General features: G+C 41.9%; 1 protein-coding gene across 4 annotated transcripts in view; it reads left to right on the top strand.

Annotated features, from left to right (window-relative positions):
• The window catches only part of GHR (growth hormone receptor), a 439,024-nt gene extending 436,129 nt beyond the window's left edge, over positions 1–2,895 (top strand). For all 4 annotated transcript variants that reach the window (XM_069748841.1, XM_069748847.1, XM_069748853.1 and 1 more), the window contains one exon: positions 1,800–2,895. In XM_069748841.1, the coding sequence (XP_069604942.1) occupies positions 1,800–2,747 (948 nt within the window). In that variant the 3' untranslated portion in view covers positions 2,748–2,895. The remainder of the gene's footprint in view (positions 1–1,799) is intronic.
• The last annotated feature ends 17,329 nt before the right edge of the window (positions 2,896–20,224 follow it).

Genomic DNA, 20,224 nt, shown 5'->3' with positions numbered 1-20,224 from the left:
TATAATACAAAAAATCTTTTTAAAATGATAGGTACCCTTATGTTTGGTCTTTAAAGGGAACCTGTCACCATAGTTGGCGTGTGCACAATGCAATCTTTGGTTGCGCACGCGCAGTATCCTTGCCCAACTACGGGCAAAGTCGAAAAGCATTACTGCGCATGCGCCCACGCGCTATGTCCCGCAACACAGCAAAATACTTCCGGGACATAGTGCACCAACTATGGAGCACACGTACTCTAATTCACTAACATATTGCAGACAACAGGGACGGACAAGGTGGAGAAATGAGGATGAAACGCCGCCCATCGGACCGGTAAAAACTCATTTAAATATCCTGCCAATTTGAGGTGACAGGTTCCCTTTAATTAAATATGGTGGAAAAATAATATTTCCTACTTGATTTTGGGATGTCTGGCTATACCATTGGCAAATAGAAGAACGCCACAAATTTATCTTTGCAAAGAAAAGCTGGAAAAACAATAGCTCAATAGGATATTATCTGATGTATAAGGGGGATCAGGGTGCTGGGAATTGTTCACCTGATGGAGTCGTGTGAAACACAACATGTCAAAATATTGGCTGCTGCAGACCTGCAAGTTAATCTGAGGAGAAGAAACAATGAAGAGATGGGATTCACCATGCTGCCGAAGCTACCATTAGATGAAACCAAGAGACCAAGGATATTTCTGTGTGGTTTGTCCTGAAGAAGAGGTTTGTTAACTTTGAAACACGTTGATATAAACCACGCATAAATCCCTGGTCTCCTGGTTTCTTCTACTGGCATCTTCGGCAGCGGATGGAACCTCATATCTCCATTGTTTCTTCATCACAAATTTATTTATGGAAGACTCAAAGAGATAAATGTTTAATGGCATAGTCAAAAAGACATAAATAATATGGGATAATACCCTCTACTGTAACAACGAGGTCAAGCCACAAGCTGAGGTCTCCAAACTCCACTGTGATTTGTAATCTTCTTAAATTTTCATAGTGGGATATATTCCATCTCTTACTGATTAATGGATAATATATGACTGCCGGGACTTCACCGATCCTGAGAATAAAGTCTGAATTGAGGAGTGCTGCAGTTTTCTGCACAGAGAATGACTGCTAACACCAATGTGGGTCAAGAAACTGAAAAGGTTGCAGTTCTAAATCAACACTATGACTCTTCCAAGCTCTAGATTGGTGAAGACCCAGCCAGCTAGACTTTTAACGATCAGAAAGTGCTGACTTATACCACTTTTATGACTTTGTTAGATGAAAATAAACTTTTACATTGTGCTCAATTCACTAACCTTTTTGAGTCAAAGGATTAGGATTTTTTTATATATAACTCTGCTTGATGCCGTTGACATACTGTAAGCCAATGAATAACTGTGCTATAGCCATCCTGTGGCATACAAATCCTATAGGCTCTCGTGTTGAGTGGTGGATGCCACACTGAAAAATTTTTTTTTACGGTACCTCTGTATAGAATAATGCAACAGGATGTTTAAAAAATTTTACACCAACATACGCCACCCAAACAGGGGCCAAAAAGACACTCTTGGCCTCCGTTGGATGGATGGAAGCCTATGAGTCACATACATTAAACCTGAAGCTTACCATCACTTACGACAGACATGTACTGCATAGCTAAAAGTGCTTTTTCTGGAAATGGCACCATTTGAACCATTATTGTTTCATTAGCAGTAATGTAGAAAAGTATTATTCGTAATATTGGAAATTGGAAATGTCGTACTCATCTGTTGTCACTTCACTTGAGTATTTATAGTGTGTTTCTGACTTTTAAACAGAAAGGAAAATTGGATGAAGTCAGCTCAATACTTGCCAGCCATGACAGCTACAAGCAACAGCTGTGCATGGATGATCCTTGGGTTGAATTTATTGAGCTTGACCTTGATGACCAAGAAGAGAAGAACGAAGGCACTGATACTGACCGGCTGTTGGCAGAAGAGTACCCTAAGGCCCATAGTTGTCTGGGTGTTAAGGATGATGACTCTGGCCGGGCCAGCTGTTGTGAACCAGATATTCCTGAAACAGATTTTGGAAACAGCGATATAAACGATGAAACCTCAGATACTAGACAATGTCAGAATACAAAAGATAACCAAGCAGATCTCCTGTGCCTTAGTGAGAAATCAAATAAAGGAGATGTGCCTACAAGTTCCCAAATGCCAAATACAGAAAAGATGAGCACAATACCAAACGAACATAACATTTGCCCATTACTTAGTAATGAGATGAATGCCGCAGCTACAACTCAACTAAGCAGCATCAGTTTGAAGCCAAGCATGGATTTTTATGCTCTTGTAAGTGATATTACACCAGCAGGAAGACTTCTCCTTTCACCGGGGCAGAGAATGAAGATGGAGAACGAAGACTGCTGTGAACCAGCCATCCAACATCCAAGAAACCTCAACGTGGACAATTCTTATGTATGTGATGCCGCAGTGATGGCGTTCTGTCCTGTGAATTTCCCAGTAGAAGCCTCACAAAGTGTTCAGCAGAATCCTACCATGGATAGCTACTTCACCCCAGAAAGCCTTACAACTGCCACCATGATCTCTCACGCCACAGAAAAAGCTCAGAGTTACGAGACACCGGTGGCTGACTATACCTCTGTCCACATTGTAAACTCACCGCAAAACCTTGTGCTTAACACTACTGCTCCGCCAGGCAAGGAATTTCTACAACCATGCGGCTACATGTCCACAGATCAAGTGAACAAAGTGATGCCATAATACATTTTTATTTTGGATTTGCAGAGCATGGGCTTGTAAGGTTCAACCAAAAAGAAAAAAAAAACATTGCCTACAAGCTTTTTAATTGTGTTTATCTTGTAAAGCTTAAGCTAATATATTCAGTGTAAAAAATGCCAAAATGTTTATCAAATTATTTCATTTATGTAATGAATTGTAGCATAAGGTAGTCTGTTTATAGCTACTTCTCAACCGTCACCTTGGGACACTATCCACATTGTATCCATCGATCCAAACTTTACGCGTCATCATTATTTAGGGTTGAATGTCTGCCTGATTCGAGTCATTAAGTCGGATGTTACTTTTTACATTGAAAGAGTGAGTAAACTGGAGACCAGATCTAGTTTTTCAAAGGGTATTTGGTGGATTCTAATCCTTTAAGACTTGATGTAGACATGCAGATTGTCACTACAGGTTAAAATAATGAAAATAGGCCCAAAATTATCTAAGGTTTGTCTAACATGTATGCAGTAGGTGACAGATTCATTAAATTTCTCTTTCACTCGCTCTTTAGCTCTAGCCCTGTAATTAATTAACCAGGTCAAGGCAAAGTGGTTTGTTGGCAGCCAATGCTTCTTCAGCTCCGCCCATGAGGAACTTTCCTTACATGCTCCTTTCATCCCAAGGGTATCTTTAGTAGTGAAGCTGTGATGTTGGTTGTAGATGCTGTGGAAGTTGAACTTAACCAAATGAATTGTTTTTTCGAGCATAAGGGGGGGACCTGAATTTCTTCATCACTGGTCCTACTCCACTGTCGTATTGTAATTAAGATGGGTTGCCAGTGCAAACGTCTTGGGCATTTTTAGACTTGGCTCTTATTAAGCATCCAATAATGCAGCCAACCCAGTTGACGGCCCTATACACTACAGAGCCAACAAGCAACCCCTAATTGTTGTTGGCTAAGTATCCCATAGCATGCGAATGGGTTATTAATAAGACTACATGGTGGTAGACCTGGTTAGATAATAATGTTTGAGTTGATAAATTATAATCGTAAGCATGAATGAAATAACGCATGCTGTATTCAGCCATTCTGCCAGCATTGCTGGTTATACAATGTGACTCAGTGAATGCAAATCCCAAATGTTTTTTTTTACAGAGTATATTTTTACATCCAGAAGCCTGAAACATGAAATCACTGTGTGGTGTATATATACAGAATCTAAGGATTATATAGAAATTCATTATATACAATATTTTCCTACAGTATTGAAAGATTTAATATGTGAAGCAGACCCTCGATATGCCTCTAATCTAGCATGTAGCAATTTCGTGGCCCATTTTATTTCTCTCTGGGCGGCTTTCTTTTGGACTGCCAGATATTGGTTAACTCTTAATAACTAGAGCGGGGGCACCACATAGGAAACGGGGATCCAACCTGGTCTATACTATACTAAGCCATGAAAAAACAACACAAGAAATAGACCATAAAAGGGGATCACCCAAGGCAATGGATTAAATATGAAAATTACAAATTTTATTAGAATAACACTCATGGACATAGGAAACAACCACATGGAGCACACAATTAAAAGCATTTAAAATTGGTCACACATAGGACCTAGAAACATGAACAAATGGCCCATAATAGAACCCTCCTCCTAGATGCGATCCCTCCCCAAACACACTGTAATGGCTAATAATAATATATAGTACAGTGTAAGATGTCTGCATGAACAGCACTATTGGAATATAGGGTAAAGCAACACAACCTAAGAAGTATAGTTGTGACCATGATGTATAATGCACCAGTCTGAATACCTCACACCAGCAGGATTACCTATGTAACACAAATAAGCAGATATGCAAAAAAAAAAATAAAAAAAATAAAAAAAAATAACCTTTTTGCAATAACATAAGACATAGACAAAAGCTTAATAAAGCATACACAGTGAATCAGATTGATCCCAAACCACACATATAGCATGTAGGTCTACTCCATTAAGGTATAGAGTTGTATATAATGCAGAGTTAGTTGTGTAGCGCTTCCACTGGTCTAGTCTAACGTGGTATATAACCTGTGCCATTAAGTTGCAAAAGCTCCCATAGTAAGGGAAATAAAAAGATCTGCTGAGGAGTGAGGATTCAGATCACCAATAACAAGAAACCAGTATGCAAACCCAGGAGCTGTTCAAGCTCTGTACATAGCCAAGGGGGGTATCAACAGGAGGAGCAGAGACCCTACGCGTGTCGCCACACCAGTGGCTTCGTCAGGGGTAGCTCCTATGGAGATCCTGCGTCCTTATCTAATCGAGTAATTGCAATTTAAGCAGTTGCAGCTGTGCTGCTTACCAGAGGCCGGCATGTGTTCCATCACCCAGTGATTCCAGAGGCGGTGCTTAGTGAGCTAAGCAAACATGTGAGCCTGGAGGGCTCCCCCCCTCCTCCTATCTTCGTCACCATGCCCTTGGAGTGGTTGCCATAGCACCATGTAAATACTGCAATCCCTGGATTAACCAGTATGCACACGTCAGGAGATTCCTCCTGCTGTGTGTCGTCACACTTTCAGTCCTGTTACCATAGTCACCAGATGTATACAGAAACTGAGGAGCACAGCAGCACCTACAGAGTCTATACCAATATGTCTTGCCGCACCTTGTCGCTTCAGTGTGAATCACACCACTACATACTGGCGGCACAGGAATATTAAACAAAAAAAATATTAAACAAAAAAAATATTAATATTCCTGTGCCGCCAGTATGTAGTGGTGTGATTCACACTGAAGCGACAAGGTGCGGCAAGACATATTGGTATAGACTCTGCAGGTGCTGCTGTGCTCCTCAGTTTCTGTATACATCTGGTGACTATGGTAACAGGACTGAAAGTGTGACGACACACAGCAGGAGGAATCTCCTGACGTGTGCACACTGGTTAATCCAGGGATTGCAGTATTTACATGGTGCTATGGCAACCACTCCAAGGGCATGGTGACGAAGATAGGAGGAGGGGGGGAGCCCTCCAGGCTCACATGTTTGCTTAGCTCACTAAGCACCGCCTCTGGAATCACTGGGTGATGGAACACATGCCGGCCTCTGGTAAGCAGCACAGCTGCAACTGCTTAAATTGCAATTACTCGATTAGATAAGGACGCAGGATCTCCATAGGAGCTACCCCTGACGAAGCCACTGGTGTGGCGACACGCGTAGGGTCTCTGCTCCTCCTGTTGATACCCCCCTTGGCTATGTACAGAGCTTGAACAGCTCCTGGGTTTGCATACTGGTTTCTTGTTATTGGTGATCTGAATCCTCACTCCTCAGCAGATCTTTTTATTTCCCTTACTATGGGAGCTTTTGCAACTTAATGGCACAGGTTATATACCACGTTAGACTAGACCAGTGGAAGCGCTACACAACTAACTCTGCATTATATACAACTCTATACCTTAATGGAGTAGACCTACATGCTATATGTGTGGTTTGGGATCAATCTGATTCACTGTGTATGCTTTATTAAGCTTTTGTCTATGTCTTATGTTATTGCAAAAAGGTTATTTTTTTTTTTTTTTTTTTTTTTTTTGCATATCTGCTTATTTGTGTTACATAGGTAATCCTGCTGGTGTGAGGTATTCAGACTGGTGCATTATACATCATGGTCACAACTATACTTCTTAGGTTGTGTTGCTTTACCCTATATTCCAATAGTGCTGTTCATGCAGACATCTTACACTGTACTATATATTATTATTAGCCATTACAGTGTGTTTGGGGAGGGATCGCATCTAGGAGGAGGGTTCTATTATGGGCCATTTGTTCATGTTTCTAGGTCCTATGTGTGACCAATTTTAAATGCTTTTAATTGTGTGCTCCATGTGGTTGTTTCCTATGTCCATGAGTGTTATTCTAATAAAATTTGTAATTTTCATATTTAATCCATTGCCTTGGGTGATCCCCTTTTATGGTCTATTTCTTGTGTTGTTTTTTCACATATTGGTTAACTCTTGTCACGATGCTAACCCTTAAGAAAATGTATAGAAATCTATTGTATAAAAGAAGAGGGGCAGGTCCACCTTTTCAACCATTTTATTCGCTCCGATTCATCCAAAATAAAAACTGATGCCAATTTTCAAATATCGTTGATTAAAAAAAAATCTCTTACCGTTTTATGTGCAAACCTCTGTGTCGGCAGAGTTACAGACTAATTACAAACTCTGCGCTGTTTGATCCTGCAGACATGCTCCCTTCCACGTGTTGCCTCTTTTTTTTTCTAGCTGAATGTAAATGGGATTATGGCTGCAGGATACGACTACACACAGGGTTTGGTTCTGATTTAGTCCCTTTCCGGTTACTACATAGGCGTAAACTAAGTGAACATTAACATTGATAACGTCGCCAAGTCATGTTCATTTTTCAGGTGGTTTGGAAGCCGCCAGCTCTATATATTCTCGAAAGTGTATAGAACAAAGATTCTGGCTGCTCTGCTGCTGGAAAAACATCTGAGAAGACGTCGGCAAAGACGCTCCAGGAAATCAACCGTCGGTGTCTTAAATATACTCTTAGGCTATGTGCAGACAGAGGTATTAAGGCTCTCCAATACGTTAAGGTTTTCAAGCAGAAACCACTTCAGGAGATGCTTCTTTTTTGGGAGATTTTGCTGAAGGTGTTTTGAATGTTTTTTTCCTGCGGTGTTCTTTGCAGTCTTTTGATTTGACAGTGCATAGTTTGGAGAGGCTTCCACTACAAAGAAGTCACATTTACTTTCCTTTTTCAATCTGGCGTTTTTCAAAACTTTTTAAAGAAAGGAATAAAAACTTTTCATATGAATAGCAAAGTGAATTTTCCTATAGACATGAATAGGAAGAGTTTTTTCCAAGATTTTTTGAAACATATTTAGGAAAGGGTCCGCTCCAATAAATTCTTTGTGCACAAAGCCTTAAACCTCACAACCATTAAATAGCTGAGCCGTGGATACCAGGGCTGTGGAGTCAGTAAGCCAAACCTCCAACTCCCCAATTTCCATGACACCGATTCCGACTCCATCAAAATGTACTCTGACTCCGCGACTCCGACTCCACCGCCCTTCCAGGGCAGTGGAGTCGGTAAGCCAAACCTCCGACGCCGACTCCTCAATTTCCATGACACTGACACAGACTCCGACTCAACCAAAATGGGCTCTGACTCCACAGCCTTGGTGGCCACTCTGTAAAATCCCAACCCAACCTATAGATGCATCTTTAATATAGGATAGCTAATACCATGACTGTTCAGTGCTATGGCCTCGGGCAGAATCAAGCAGCAGAGATTAGACTTCATTTTCTCCCTGCTCCTCAACCTTGCGTTTCACACCAGCATATGTTTACAAGGGTATTTACTAGTACTTTAGCACCATGGCTTTAGTTAGATGCATACTTTTCTCATAACAGGTTCCATTTACTATATTAAACTGGAATAATTAGTTCTTTTATTTGTACAGCTCTTCATAATGTAGTCGAGTGTATGAATCTCTTGAAGATAGAAATGGCTGATAAGAATTTTAAACAGAACAGGATGAGTCAAGTATATGAAGTGCCGGGGTAGGTCACCCCCAACTAAAAAAAGCACACTTCTGTGAAATAAAAAAAATTGAAATGCTGACATTTACCTCAGAATACTGCGTTAGCTTTGATCTCTCACTTTTTATCTCAAAATTAAGGGGGGGGGGGTTACATGGCCCTAGGACTTTTACTTACAAGGAATTATAATGTATGTTTTAACCTTAAAGTATTCTTGTCCTTTAATAGAAAACTTGTAGAAAAGCATGGCTCACAACCAGCTAAATCTGTTTTAGTGTACATACTAGTCTAATATGCCCATGAACTGTCTTTTTTTAAGTAAACAGTTCCTCTTTATAAGCATTCTGCCTTTACAAGAGGTGCAGGAGCTTCCTTTTCATCGCGTCCCTGTACTAATTGTTCCTGTCGTTGTCCAATGGCTTGTCTGTTTTGAACTTTAGGCCCATCTCTCTGCTATGACTGCATGTAGTATGGCAGACAGGAGATCAGAAGCTGAGAGACAAAGACATACCGCACTTAATGTAGAGAGACAAAGTCCTGACTCTACTTCCTGTACAAAGATAAAGTCATTGCTCCACTTTTTGTAGATATAGTCTTGCCTCCACGTCCTGTAGAGATAAAGACCTTGCTCCACTTCCTGTAGAGAGATAGAATCCTTGCTCCACTTCCTGTAGAGAGATACAATCCTTGGTCCACTTCCTGTAGAGAGATACAGTCCTTGCTCCACTTCCTGTAGAGATATACAGTCCTTGCTCCACTTCCTGTAGAGAGATACAGTCCTTGCTCCACCTCATGTAGAGAGATTCAGTCCTTGCTCCACTTCCTGGAGAGATACAGTCCTTGCTCCACTTCCTGTAGAGAGATACAATCCTTGGTCCACTTCCTGTAGAGAGATACAGTCCTTGCTCCACTTCCTGTAGAGAGATACAGTCCTTGCTTCACTTCCTGTAGTGAGATACAGTCCTTGCTCCACCTCGTGTAGAGAGATTCAGTCCTTGCTCCACTTCCTGGAGAGATACAGTCCTTGCTCCACTTCCTGGAGAGATACAGTCCTTGCTCCACTTCCTGTAGAGAGATACAGTCCTTGCTCCACTTCCTGTAGAGAGATACAGTCCTTGCTCCACTTCCTGTAGAGAGATACAGTCCTTGCTCCACTTCCTGTAGAGATACAGTCCTTGCTCCACTTCCTGTAGAGAGATGCAGTCCTTGCTCCACTTCCTGCAGAGAGATACAGTCCTTGCTCCACTTCCTGTAGATATAGCCCTTCCTTTACTTACCATAAAGAGATGAAGTCCTTGCTCCATTTCCTGTAGAAAAAGTTCTGCCTTCACTTCCTGTAGATACAGCCCTTCCTTTACTTACCGTAAAGAAATGAAGTCCTTGCTCCACTTCCTGCAGAGAGATACAGTCCTTGCTCCACTTCCTGTAGATATAGCCCTTCCTTTACTTACCGTAAAGAAATGAAGTCCTTGCTCCACTTCCTGTAGAAAATGTTCTGCCTTCACTTCCTGTAGAGAGACAAAGACTTGCCCCCATTTCCAATAACCCTTTTTTATGTCTCTACTGATAGATGGATGACACTTGACAACAGGCAGTGGAAAGCAAGTTAGCCATAAGGGAGCTATCAAGTGGTCACACTTTTTGGAGTGATTATTTTGGCTAAGACTAAATAATTATTAAAATGATTCCCAGGTTATCTAGTTATTATCATCAAATTATCATTCAAATCAAGTTATTTGAAAGTACCGTGACCATTTAAGTGTACGTTTCTATTAGCCATAATAGATATTATACAACATTAAAAATAAAACATGACCGTTAGTGAACAGGGGAAAGACGACAAGTACGGTGAAAGTTTTCACTACATAATAGGTTTATTATTTCTTTTTTTTTTCTATCTCCTGGGCCAAATATTGTTGCAGTATCTGACACTACAGTGGATATACAGGTTGTGTGTACTTTATGGCACACAGATGCACAGGTAATTCAGTTACATGTTTAATGTTGTTAAGTAATATCATTTCATGGAAAACAAAATTTATGAATGTTACTTTTTCCTTTCACATAAAGGAAAGGTTTTCAAAATGTGACATCAGTAGCAATAGGATGGTTTTGTACATGTATGATCTTAATTTAGGTTACTAGACCGCACAAACAAGTGTTAGTTAAAGTATGTTGTAGTGGTTAATGTGAACGGCAATGCAATGAAAAGACGGCGTATATTATGTTGTGGATAAGTAATATATAAGTAATATATGATGATATGGTTCTTCTACAATTCCCATCAATTTTCAGCTGTTCAGATTTAAAGCATAGCTGCCTCAGTGATCGTCTTCAGCAAAATGTTGTGAAATATTAGATATTTGTTAATTTCTTTTAATTGTCTTTGGAAAGGAGTCGTGGTAGGGGGCAGATGGCTGCTTATCTCCGCAGTCATTCATTAGGTTACGTGGAGGCCATGGTATGTAACATTGACGCTCAATATTGATGACAGGACAATCCTCCAGCCAGGAGCTGAATATCTATAGAATATTTTAGTTGCTGTGTCATTAGAATAGCACTCCTCCTCCCATCAAAATTTTTATCCTCTTAATATACTGCAATCATCAAGTTATACAGCACTGTCTATTTACAATTGCTTATTTTGCCTTTCTATCCAGCTAATTCTTCTATTTTCTCTGCTCTATGTAGAAACAGGAAGTTTCTTGTTGCAGCATTTATTATTCCCCTCTTCAACTCCCGACCCAGCTGCTCCCTTCTCCCCCCTGCCAGGACCTTTAGCAGTGATTTATGACTCGTACAGGAAAAAATCTTATTATATTGCAATAATCCTATTATATAGCGCTATGCACTTACAATGTCTCATTTTGTTTTTCTATCAAGATAGTTCTTCTCTTTTCCATTAGGTCTATGACATCACATAATTAAAAAGTGACTACCTGAATCCTTCTAAGCTTTATGTAGTAACAGGAGGTCAATTTTCCCTGTATGACTAATGAGTTACTACAAAAGTCCCTGGCGGGAGTAGGAGGGTGCAGATGGGGCACGAATTGAAGCGGGAATAATAAATACTGCAACAATAAACTTCCTGTTTCTGCATAGAGCAGAGAAAATAAAATAATTTACTGGGTAGAAAGGCAAAAGGAGCAATTGTAAGTGCACAGTGCTATATAATATGATGAGCGCAGTATATTAAAGGGAACCTGTCACCCCGTTTTTTCAGATTGAGATAAAATACTGTTAAATAGGGCCTGCGCTGTGCGTTACAATAATGTATGTAGTGTACCCTGATTCCCCACCTATGCTGCGAAATTCATTACCAAAGTCGCCGTTTTCGCCTGTCAATCAGGCTGGTCAGGTCGGGTGGGCGTGGTCACAGCGCTGTTTCTTCCTCAGCTTTATGTTGGTGGCGTAGTGGTGTGCGCATGTCGGTGACGAATCCACTGCGCGCACGTGAAGAAGCAGCGCGCGATCTGCGCTATTACCCCCTGTCATCGGTGGGGGCGGCCATCTTCCTGGGGCCGCGCGTGCGCAGATGGAGTGCTCTGCTGCACGGGGCTTCAGGAAAATGGCCGCGGGATGCCGCGTGTGCGCAGAAGAGATCGCGGCAGCCATTTTCCCAAAGCCGAGATGCAAACTCGGCTTTGGGAAAATGGCCGCCGCGATCTCTTCTGCGCACGCGCGGCATCCCGCGGCCATTTTCCTGAAGCCCCGTGCAGCAGAGCACTCCATCTGTGCACGCGCGGCCCCAGGAAGATGGCCGCCCCCACCGATGACAGGGGGTAATAGCGCAGATCGCGCGCTGCTTCTTCATGTGCACGCAGTGGATTCGTCACCGACATGCGCACACCACTACGCCACCAACGTAAAGCTGAGGAAGAAACAGCGCTGTGACCACGCCCACCCGACCTGACCAGCCTGATTGACAGGCGAAAACGGCGACTTTGGTAAGGTATTTCGCAGCATAGGTGGGGAATCAGGGTACACTACATACACTATTGTAATGCACAGCGCAGGCCCTATTTAACAGTATTTTTATCTCAATCTGAAAAAATGGGGTGACAGGTTCCCTTTAAGAGGATAAAAACTGTGATGGGAGGAAGAGGAGGGCTTCTTTAAAGAAGTGTTCCCATGAATTTTGAGTAAATGTGTATGTACTGTGTAGTGTCAGTCTGTTAATAAACTCACCTATCACCATCTGCTCCTCTTTTCAGTGACGTCTCTCCGAATCACTGTATGCATTTGCTGGAAGTCTCTTTTACAATGTAAGCCTATGGGGCCTTGTTATGAAGCTCCTTAGACTTGTATTGTAAAAACTACTTCGGGGTCAAACAGAGCGCAGTTTGACCCGGAGAGTCTGAAGATTGGTGACGTCACGCAGAAGAGGAGCAGAACAATGCTGGATCCCGGAGAGCGCGGTGGTAGGCGAATATATGATCACGCACAAACTACACTACATATACATACAAAGATTTAGGGGAAAGAAAATTATGGCAGACTTAAAAAAGCCCTCCCATTAAGTTTTAAGTGCACCTTTCATTTCGTTTGTTTTTGTACACTGGAAACCATATATGAATTTGCTAGTGCTTCAGAAAAATTAGACATCCTAAGGTCTTAGCTATGAATAACATTAGCGATATGATGGGATCCATTGATTTATTACCCCTTTAAAGAAAACCTGTCACTAGATTAGAACTGTCTAATTTTTTAATCTTGTTCTGTTCCTGCTGGTCCCACGAGTATTCTGGTTTTTTTTTTTGTCTTTCCAAGAGGGTGTGGCTTACAGATTATCTGTGGTCATGTAGTTACACTGTTCTGAATAATTACTGACCAGTAGTAAAGACAATAAAAATGAGCGATTTGCACAAGCTAATGAAAATGGTCCACCACTCTCCAACTGTATGGTAGATTTGGAAAAGAAATGGAGTACTCAGGAGAGCAGAAAACTGTCCACTTTTGAACTGGTGACAGGTCCTCATTACATGGGTTGTCTGACTAAGGCTTCTTTCACACTAGCGTCGGGGAGAGATTCCGACGCTAGCGTTTGCTGCATTGCACAATGGAGGCAGCGGATGCATTTTTCCGGAGCATCCGCTGCCCCATTGTAAGGTGCGGGGAGGTGGGGGCGGAGTTCCGGCCGCGCATGCGCGGTCGGAAAAAGCGGTCCGTCGGGAGAAAAAAAACGTTACATGTAGGGTTTTTTCCGCCAAAGCACGACGCATTCGTCGCAAGACGGATGCGAAGTGTGCAAATCCGTCGCAAATGCGTCGTCAATAGAACTGTATGGGGAAAAAACGCATCCTGCAAGCACTTTTGCAGGATGCGTTTTTTCTGCAAAACGACGCATTGTGACGGATTTAAAAAAACGCTAGTGTGAAAGTAGCCTAACACAACTCCTTTCCATAAACCCTTGTATGGCATAAAGTCCCCTCACTTGAGACTCTCACTAAGAGCCAGGGTCAAAAAAGCTTTGAGGGGCTTATCCCATGTCCCCTAGAGCCAGGGTCAGGTGTATAGTCTTCACTCATGGTCAGGCCTTCAGTCTTAGACCACGGCTGGGCGCTCACTCCATACCTTTACAAGAGTGAGCAATATACTCAAGAGAAACTACGCTTTAAAAATTAATTAGAGTACGTGGGGCCGCAATGTTCTTTTTACATTAGACATCCTGCAAATTAAGTGTATGCAGATCCTAATGATAGCCCATAAAATGGCAGCAGACGCTCTGACAGTGGAACAAGATGGGAATTATATTTTATAAAGAATGTCAGGTGGAAAAAAAAATTCAGATCATGAGACCGATGCTTCAATCGTACCGGATAGACTGGTGTTATTACCGTAAACTACGTCTGTAATTGAGGAGGACTGATAACCCAGCCAGCATTACAAATTACTTCTTTAAAAAAAAACTATGTATGATATTTTTTTTATTTTTTTTGCCTTTTAAAGGTAGTAATGGTAACTAGCTACTAACTTGCTGCTAAATTTGTCTTAAAATGATATTATTTAGTGTTAATGGATGGTGAATACTATTCTTGCTGGACTTTAACGGACCTGTTTAATTGAAATGTCTGGGTGGCTGTCTCTTTGACTTTGCTTTTGCAACTTTTCTTTTTGAAATTATCATTAAAATTTTAAGTTACAGAGCAAAGATAATCATGAATACGTAGTGTGATAAAAAATGAAAGCTGATAATGTGCAGAAACAGTCCTAAGAGCAGTACAGGACTGCTTAAAGTGTAATTGTATTTTCAAGGTCCATTTACACCTGGTAGTGCACAGCGTTAAATGACCACTGATCTGCAACATGTTTGCGGGATGGCGGTCATTTTCTTAGTCTGTTTGCGCAGGCGGACCCCGATTCTCAGGCGCACTGAACAATCAGTAATAGATCATTCAGTGCACATAGGCTGACCTTGTTCTCGGCAGCCCATGCACGATGGTCTTTTATTTACATCACGATTAATGTTCCATGGAACACTCGTTCATGAGGACAAAACTTTTCACATGCCATATCTACATGTCAGATGTTTTGATTAGTGAACATCCAGGTGCTAATACCTTGCTAAAAAAGAAGGGGCAGACGTGTACAATCAAGCGCTTCTGTACTTACAGTAAAACCCAGATCTGGCCTTCTCCCATCCACATCCTGCGCACTCCAGCGGTAGTGATTTACGATATTACGGATTAGCAGCCTAAAAAAGCCTATGTGGGGCTCAGCATGAAAGAGTCCAATGGTAATAATGCTGCAAGAAGAATGGGGCACTCACCGCTTTGCATTATGATATCATTTTATTGCAATTCCATAAACAGAGATCGTGGAGACAATTGTGGCTAACAGTCGTTTCGCTCGAGAATCATGCTTCGGCCGGCGTCACACTTGCGAGTGTGATGCAAGAAACTCGCGCATCAATACCCGGCACTCGGACCGCAGCATGCGGCTGTATGTATTTCTATGCAGCCGCACACTCCGGTCCCGAGTGCCGGAGGCAGTGCCGGGTATTGATGCAAGAGACTCGCATCTCACTTGCAAGTGTGACCCCGGCCTTCCTCTGAGCTTCAGAGGAAGCATGATTCTCACCCAAAACAGCTACTAGATTTTTTTCGAACACAATGAAGACCGACTCAAACACTTTCTATTAAGCCAATCTTCAGTAGAGCAGCAAGCAAATTAAGTCTTCTGATCCTTCATTTTGTAAATCGGCAGCGTCTTAGCACCTGATCAAAATTTTTGTGATGTGTCAAAAGTTTTTTATTGGTGCGCTTGCACTTTAAGGAATTGAAAACTGGATTGATCTTGACATCACTTTTTATGTTCATCACATCATTTGTTCCTGATTAATGACTCCCCCATTAATTAAGATTGTTTTATATTACTCTTAGATCTTTAATGTTAAAAGAGGCTTACCTGGATTAAAATATGGGTGACCTATTCTACAGATAGAATGGGGATCGGTGAAGGATTGCCTCAGGCTGAGCTCTAGTACCAGGCACAACCACATATGAATGAGCCAATGTGCCCGTATAAATGGCCATTCATTCCTGAAGGGTATCCGTAAGGGGAGGCCATCATTATTTTAGTCCCCACACTTTTTTTTATAAAATAACATTGCAGGTAAGAACATTCATAATTCTCCCCAGCTCAGCCATTAAGTACACATCAGATCATCACAGGAAATTTCCTAGGAAAGTTGACAACATTAGTAAATTAAAGAGCAAAAAACAACCCCCATAATATTTCCATTGAACAGATCCTGATAGAAAGTATATATTTTATTATGACAAAGTCTGTTATGCTATGTAAGGTTTTGTAGCCAAAAAATAGTTAAATACCTCAATCAATTTCCGAATGTCAGTTTGGTACTTCTCTGGTTACACAAGCCATTATAAGTCATTACAATGTGTATTTCAATTTATATTTGATGTTTCTCATTACTGTTTCTGTGTTTTCTTTTTTTTTTTTCTTCGGACTTTAAATAAATTTATTTTCTTGGAGGTTTATTATCTCAAGTGTTGTTTCTAATAAAATAATGGATATTAAAGGCTCTTGTCTTAAGTAACAAATGTATCATTTCCATTTTCTTATGTGATGTTACCTGTAGATTTTCCATTTCACCTAGATGTTTGTTATATATAGTTGTTAAATATGGCTATATAGTAGTTATTTCAAACTAATCTTCTGCAGTGTTCATCCAGAGTATGGTACTACAAGACCCAAGGCCACATTTTAGGCTACTTTCACACTAGCGTCGTTCGACGCACGTCACAATGCGTCGTTTTGAAGAAAAAACGCATCCTGCAAAGTTGCCTGCAGGATGCGTTTTTTCTCCATAGACTTTCATTAGTGACACATTGCGACGGATTGCCAAATACAGCTATACCATGACCAGACCATATATTACCATCCCATGGTTACCAATAATACCACATACAAGGAAGAATACTGCCCCACCATGACCAGACCACATATTACCATCACATAGTGACCGACTTATACCACATACAAGGAACAAATACCACAACACCATGAACAGATCAGATATTACCACCATATGGTAACCAAATAATAACACATACAATGGACAAATACCATGACTAGTGATGAGAGAATATGTTCAGAAAAGATCATCAAATATAAATTCGGCACGAATATGGCACATTCGGATTTGTGATCCGAATTATGAGCAACATTTTATAAAATCAGTAAAAATCTGTAACATTCAGTAATAAGTGCGGGAAAGTATTTGCGTTGCCACAAAAGTATTTTCAACACTTTTGCAACAATAATGGTGGTGTATCATGAGCATTTTGCATGTGTTTGATGAGGGGAGGGGGTTTGCAGATCTCAGAGGCGCAGCGTTCTTGTAAACTTTTTTTTTCCCTAACTTCATGTGTGCACATTGCGGCTAGCCAATCAGGGGGCAGGAAACAACCACAACGTCCTGCCACCACTGCTTGTGTCATTGGCCGCTGAAATCACATGTTCCTCTCCATATAAAGAGCGTACTTCTTGTTTTAGCGCCATTTGGACACTGTAACAGCGCAGAGAGGCTGCTCCTGATGCTGGCACTGTTAGCAGCTAGATTTTAGCTAGTTAGCTAGGTGGTTGTATATCAGTCAGAAAGTGTAGCTAGCTAGTGTCCAGTCATTATATGTGGGGGGCTGCCTTTTCCTTTGGGGTATTTCTCTGAGGCAAGGTAGGCTTATTTTCTATCTTCAGGCTAGTTAGTTTCTCAGGCTGTGCCGAGTTGCATAGGCAGAGTTAGGCGCAATCCACGGCTGCCTCTAGTGTTGTTTGGAGAGGATTAGGGATTGCGGTCTGCAGAGTTCCCACGTCTCAGAGCTCGTTCTATGATTTTGGGTTATTGTCAGATCACTGTATGTGCTCTGACCGCTATGTCCATTGTAGTACTGAATTGCCTTTCATAACAGTACAGGAAGCCAAAAGTACTAATGATTCTCAATAGAGGGAAAAAAGAAGTTCTGAGACCATTTTTTTTTCTTTGCACTGTGTTTTGCCTTTTTTTTTCCCTAGACATTTGGGTGGTTCAGTACACAGGTGTAGCGATGGATATTAGAAGTCTCTCTTCATTTGTGGATCAGCTCTCGGCAAGAGTACAAAAGATTCAAGGCACTATTGATCAGAAAGCTATGTTGGAACCAAGAATTCCTATTCCTGATTTGTTTTTTGGAGATAGAACTAAGTTTCTGAGTTTCAAAAATAATTGTAAATTATTTCTGGCCTTGAAACCTCGCTCCTCTGGTGATCCAGTTCAACAGGTTTTGATTATTTCTTTTTTGCGCGGCGACCCTCAGGACTGGGCATTTTCTCTTGCGCCAGGAGATCCTGCATTGAGTAATATCGATGCGTTTTTCCTGGCGCTCGGATTGCTGTACGATGAACCTAATTCAGTTGATCAGGCAGAGAAAAATTTGCTGGCTCTTTGTCAGGGTCAAGATGAGATAGAGGTATATTGTCAGAAATTTAGAAAGTGGTCCGTGCTCACTCAATGGAATGAATCTGCGCTGGCAGCTATGTTCAGAAAGGGTCTCTCTGAAGCCCTTAAGGATGTCATGGTGGGATTTCCTATGCCTGCTGGTTTGAATGAGTCTATGTCTTTGGCCATTCAGATCGGTCGACGCTTGCGTGAGCGTAAATCTGTGCACCATTTGGCGGTATTACCTGAGCTTAAACCTGAGCCTATGCAGTGCGATAGGACTTTGACCAGAGTTAAACGGCAAGAACACAGACGTCTGAATGGGCTGTGTTTCTACTGTGGTGATTCCACTCATGCTATCTCTGATTGTCCTAAGCGCACTAAGCGGTTCGCTAGGTCTGCCACCATTGGTACGGTACAGTCAAAATTTCTTCTGTCCGTTACCTTGATCTGCTATTTGTCATCGTATTCTGTCATGGCATTTGTGGATTCAGGCGCTGCCCTGAATTTGATGGACTTGGAGTATGCTAAGCGTTGTGGGTTTCTCTTAGAGCCCTTGCAGTGTCCTATTCCATTGAGAGGAATTGATGCCACGCCTTTGGCCAAGAATAAGCCTCAATACTGGACCCAGCTGACCATGTGCATGGCTCCTGCACATCAGGAGGTTATTCGCTTTCTGGTGTTGCATAATCTGCATGATGTGGTCGTGTTGGGGTTGCCATGGCTACAAGCCCATAATCCAGTATTAGATTGGAAATCCATGTCGGTGTCCAGCTGGGGTTGTCAGGGGTACATGGTGATGTTCCATTTCTGTCAATTTCGTCATCCACCCCTTCTGAGGTTCCAGAGTTCTTGTCTGATTACCGGGATGTATTTGATGAGCCCAAGTCCGATGCCCTACCTCCGCATAGGGATTGTGATTGTGCTATCAATTTGATTCCTGGTAGTAAATTCCCAAAAGGTCGACTGTTTAATTTATCCGTGCCTGAGCACGCCGCTATGCGCAGTTATGTGAAGGAATCCCTGGAGAAGGGGCATATTCGCCCGTCATCGTCACCATTAGGAGCAGGGTTCTTTTTTGTAGCCAAGAAGGATGGTTCGCTGAGACCTTGTATAGATTACCGCCTTCTAAATAAGATCACGGTTAAATTTCAGTACCCCTTGCCATTGTTATCTGATTTGTTTGCTCGGATTAAGGGGGCTAGTTGGTTCACCAAGATAGATCTTCGTGGTGCGTATAATCTGGTGCGAATCAGGCGAGGAGATGAATGGAAAACTGCATTTAATACGCCCGAGGGTCATTTTGAGTATCTAGTGATGCCATTCGGACTTGCCAATGCTCCATCAGTGTTTCAGTCCTTTATGCATGACATCTTCCGAGAGTACCTGGATAAATTCCTGATTGTGTACTTGGATGACATTTTGATCTTCTCGGATGATTGGGAGTCTCATGTGAAGCAGGTCAGAACAGTTTTTCAGGTCCTGCGTGCTAATTCTTTGTTTGTGAAGGGATCAAAGTGTCTCTTTGGTGTGCAGAAGGTTTCATTTTTGGGGTTCATCTTTTCCCCTTCTACTATCGAGATGGATCCTGTTAAGGTCCAAGCCATCCACGATTGGACTCAGCCGACATCTCTGAAAAGTCTGCAAAAGTTCCTGGGCTTTGCTAATTTTTATCGTCGCTTCATCTGCAATTTTTCTAGTATTGCCAAACCATTGACCGATTTGACCAAGAAGGGTGCTGATTTGGTCAATTGGTCTTCTGCTGCTGTGGAAGCTTTTCAAGACTTGAAGCGTCGTTTTTCTTCTGCCCCTGTGTTGTGTCAACCAGATGCTTCTCTTCCGTTCCAGGTCGAGGTTGATGCTTCTGAGATTGGAGCAGGGGCTGTTTTGTCGCAGAGAGGTTCTGATTGCTCAGTGATGAAACCATGCGTTTTTTTTTCCAGGAAGTTTTCGCCTGCTGAGCGAAATTATGATGTGGGCAACCGAGAGTTGCTGGCCATGACGTGGGCATTCGAGGAGTGGAGTCATTGGCT

The sequence above is a fragment of the Ranitomeya imitator genome, chromosome 1 (assembly GCF_032444005.1).
Source record: "Ranitomeya imitator isolate aRanImi1 chromosome 1, aRanImi1.pri, whole genome shotgun sequence".
In the NCBI taxonomy this organism is placed as follows: domain Eukaryota; kingdom Metazoa; phylum Chordata; class Amphibia; order Anura; family Dendrobatidae; genus Ranitomeya; species Ranitomeya imitator.
The sequence above is the reverse complement of the archived record's forward strand: the minus strand, read 5'-3'. Positions and strand labels throughout refer to the sequence as shown.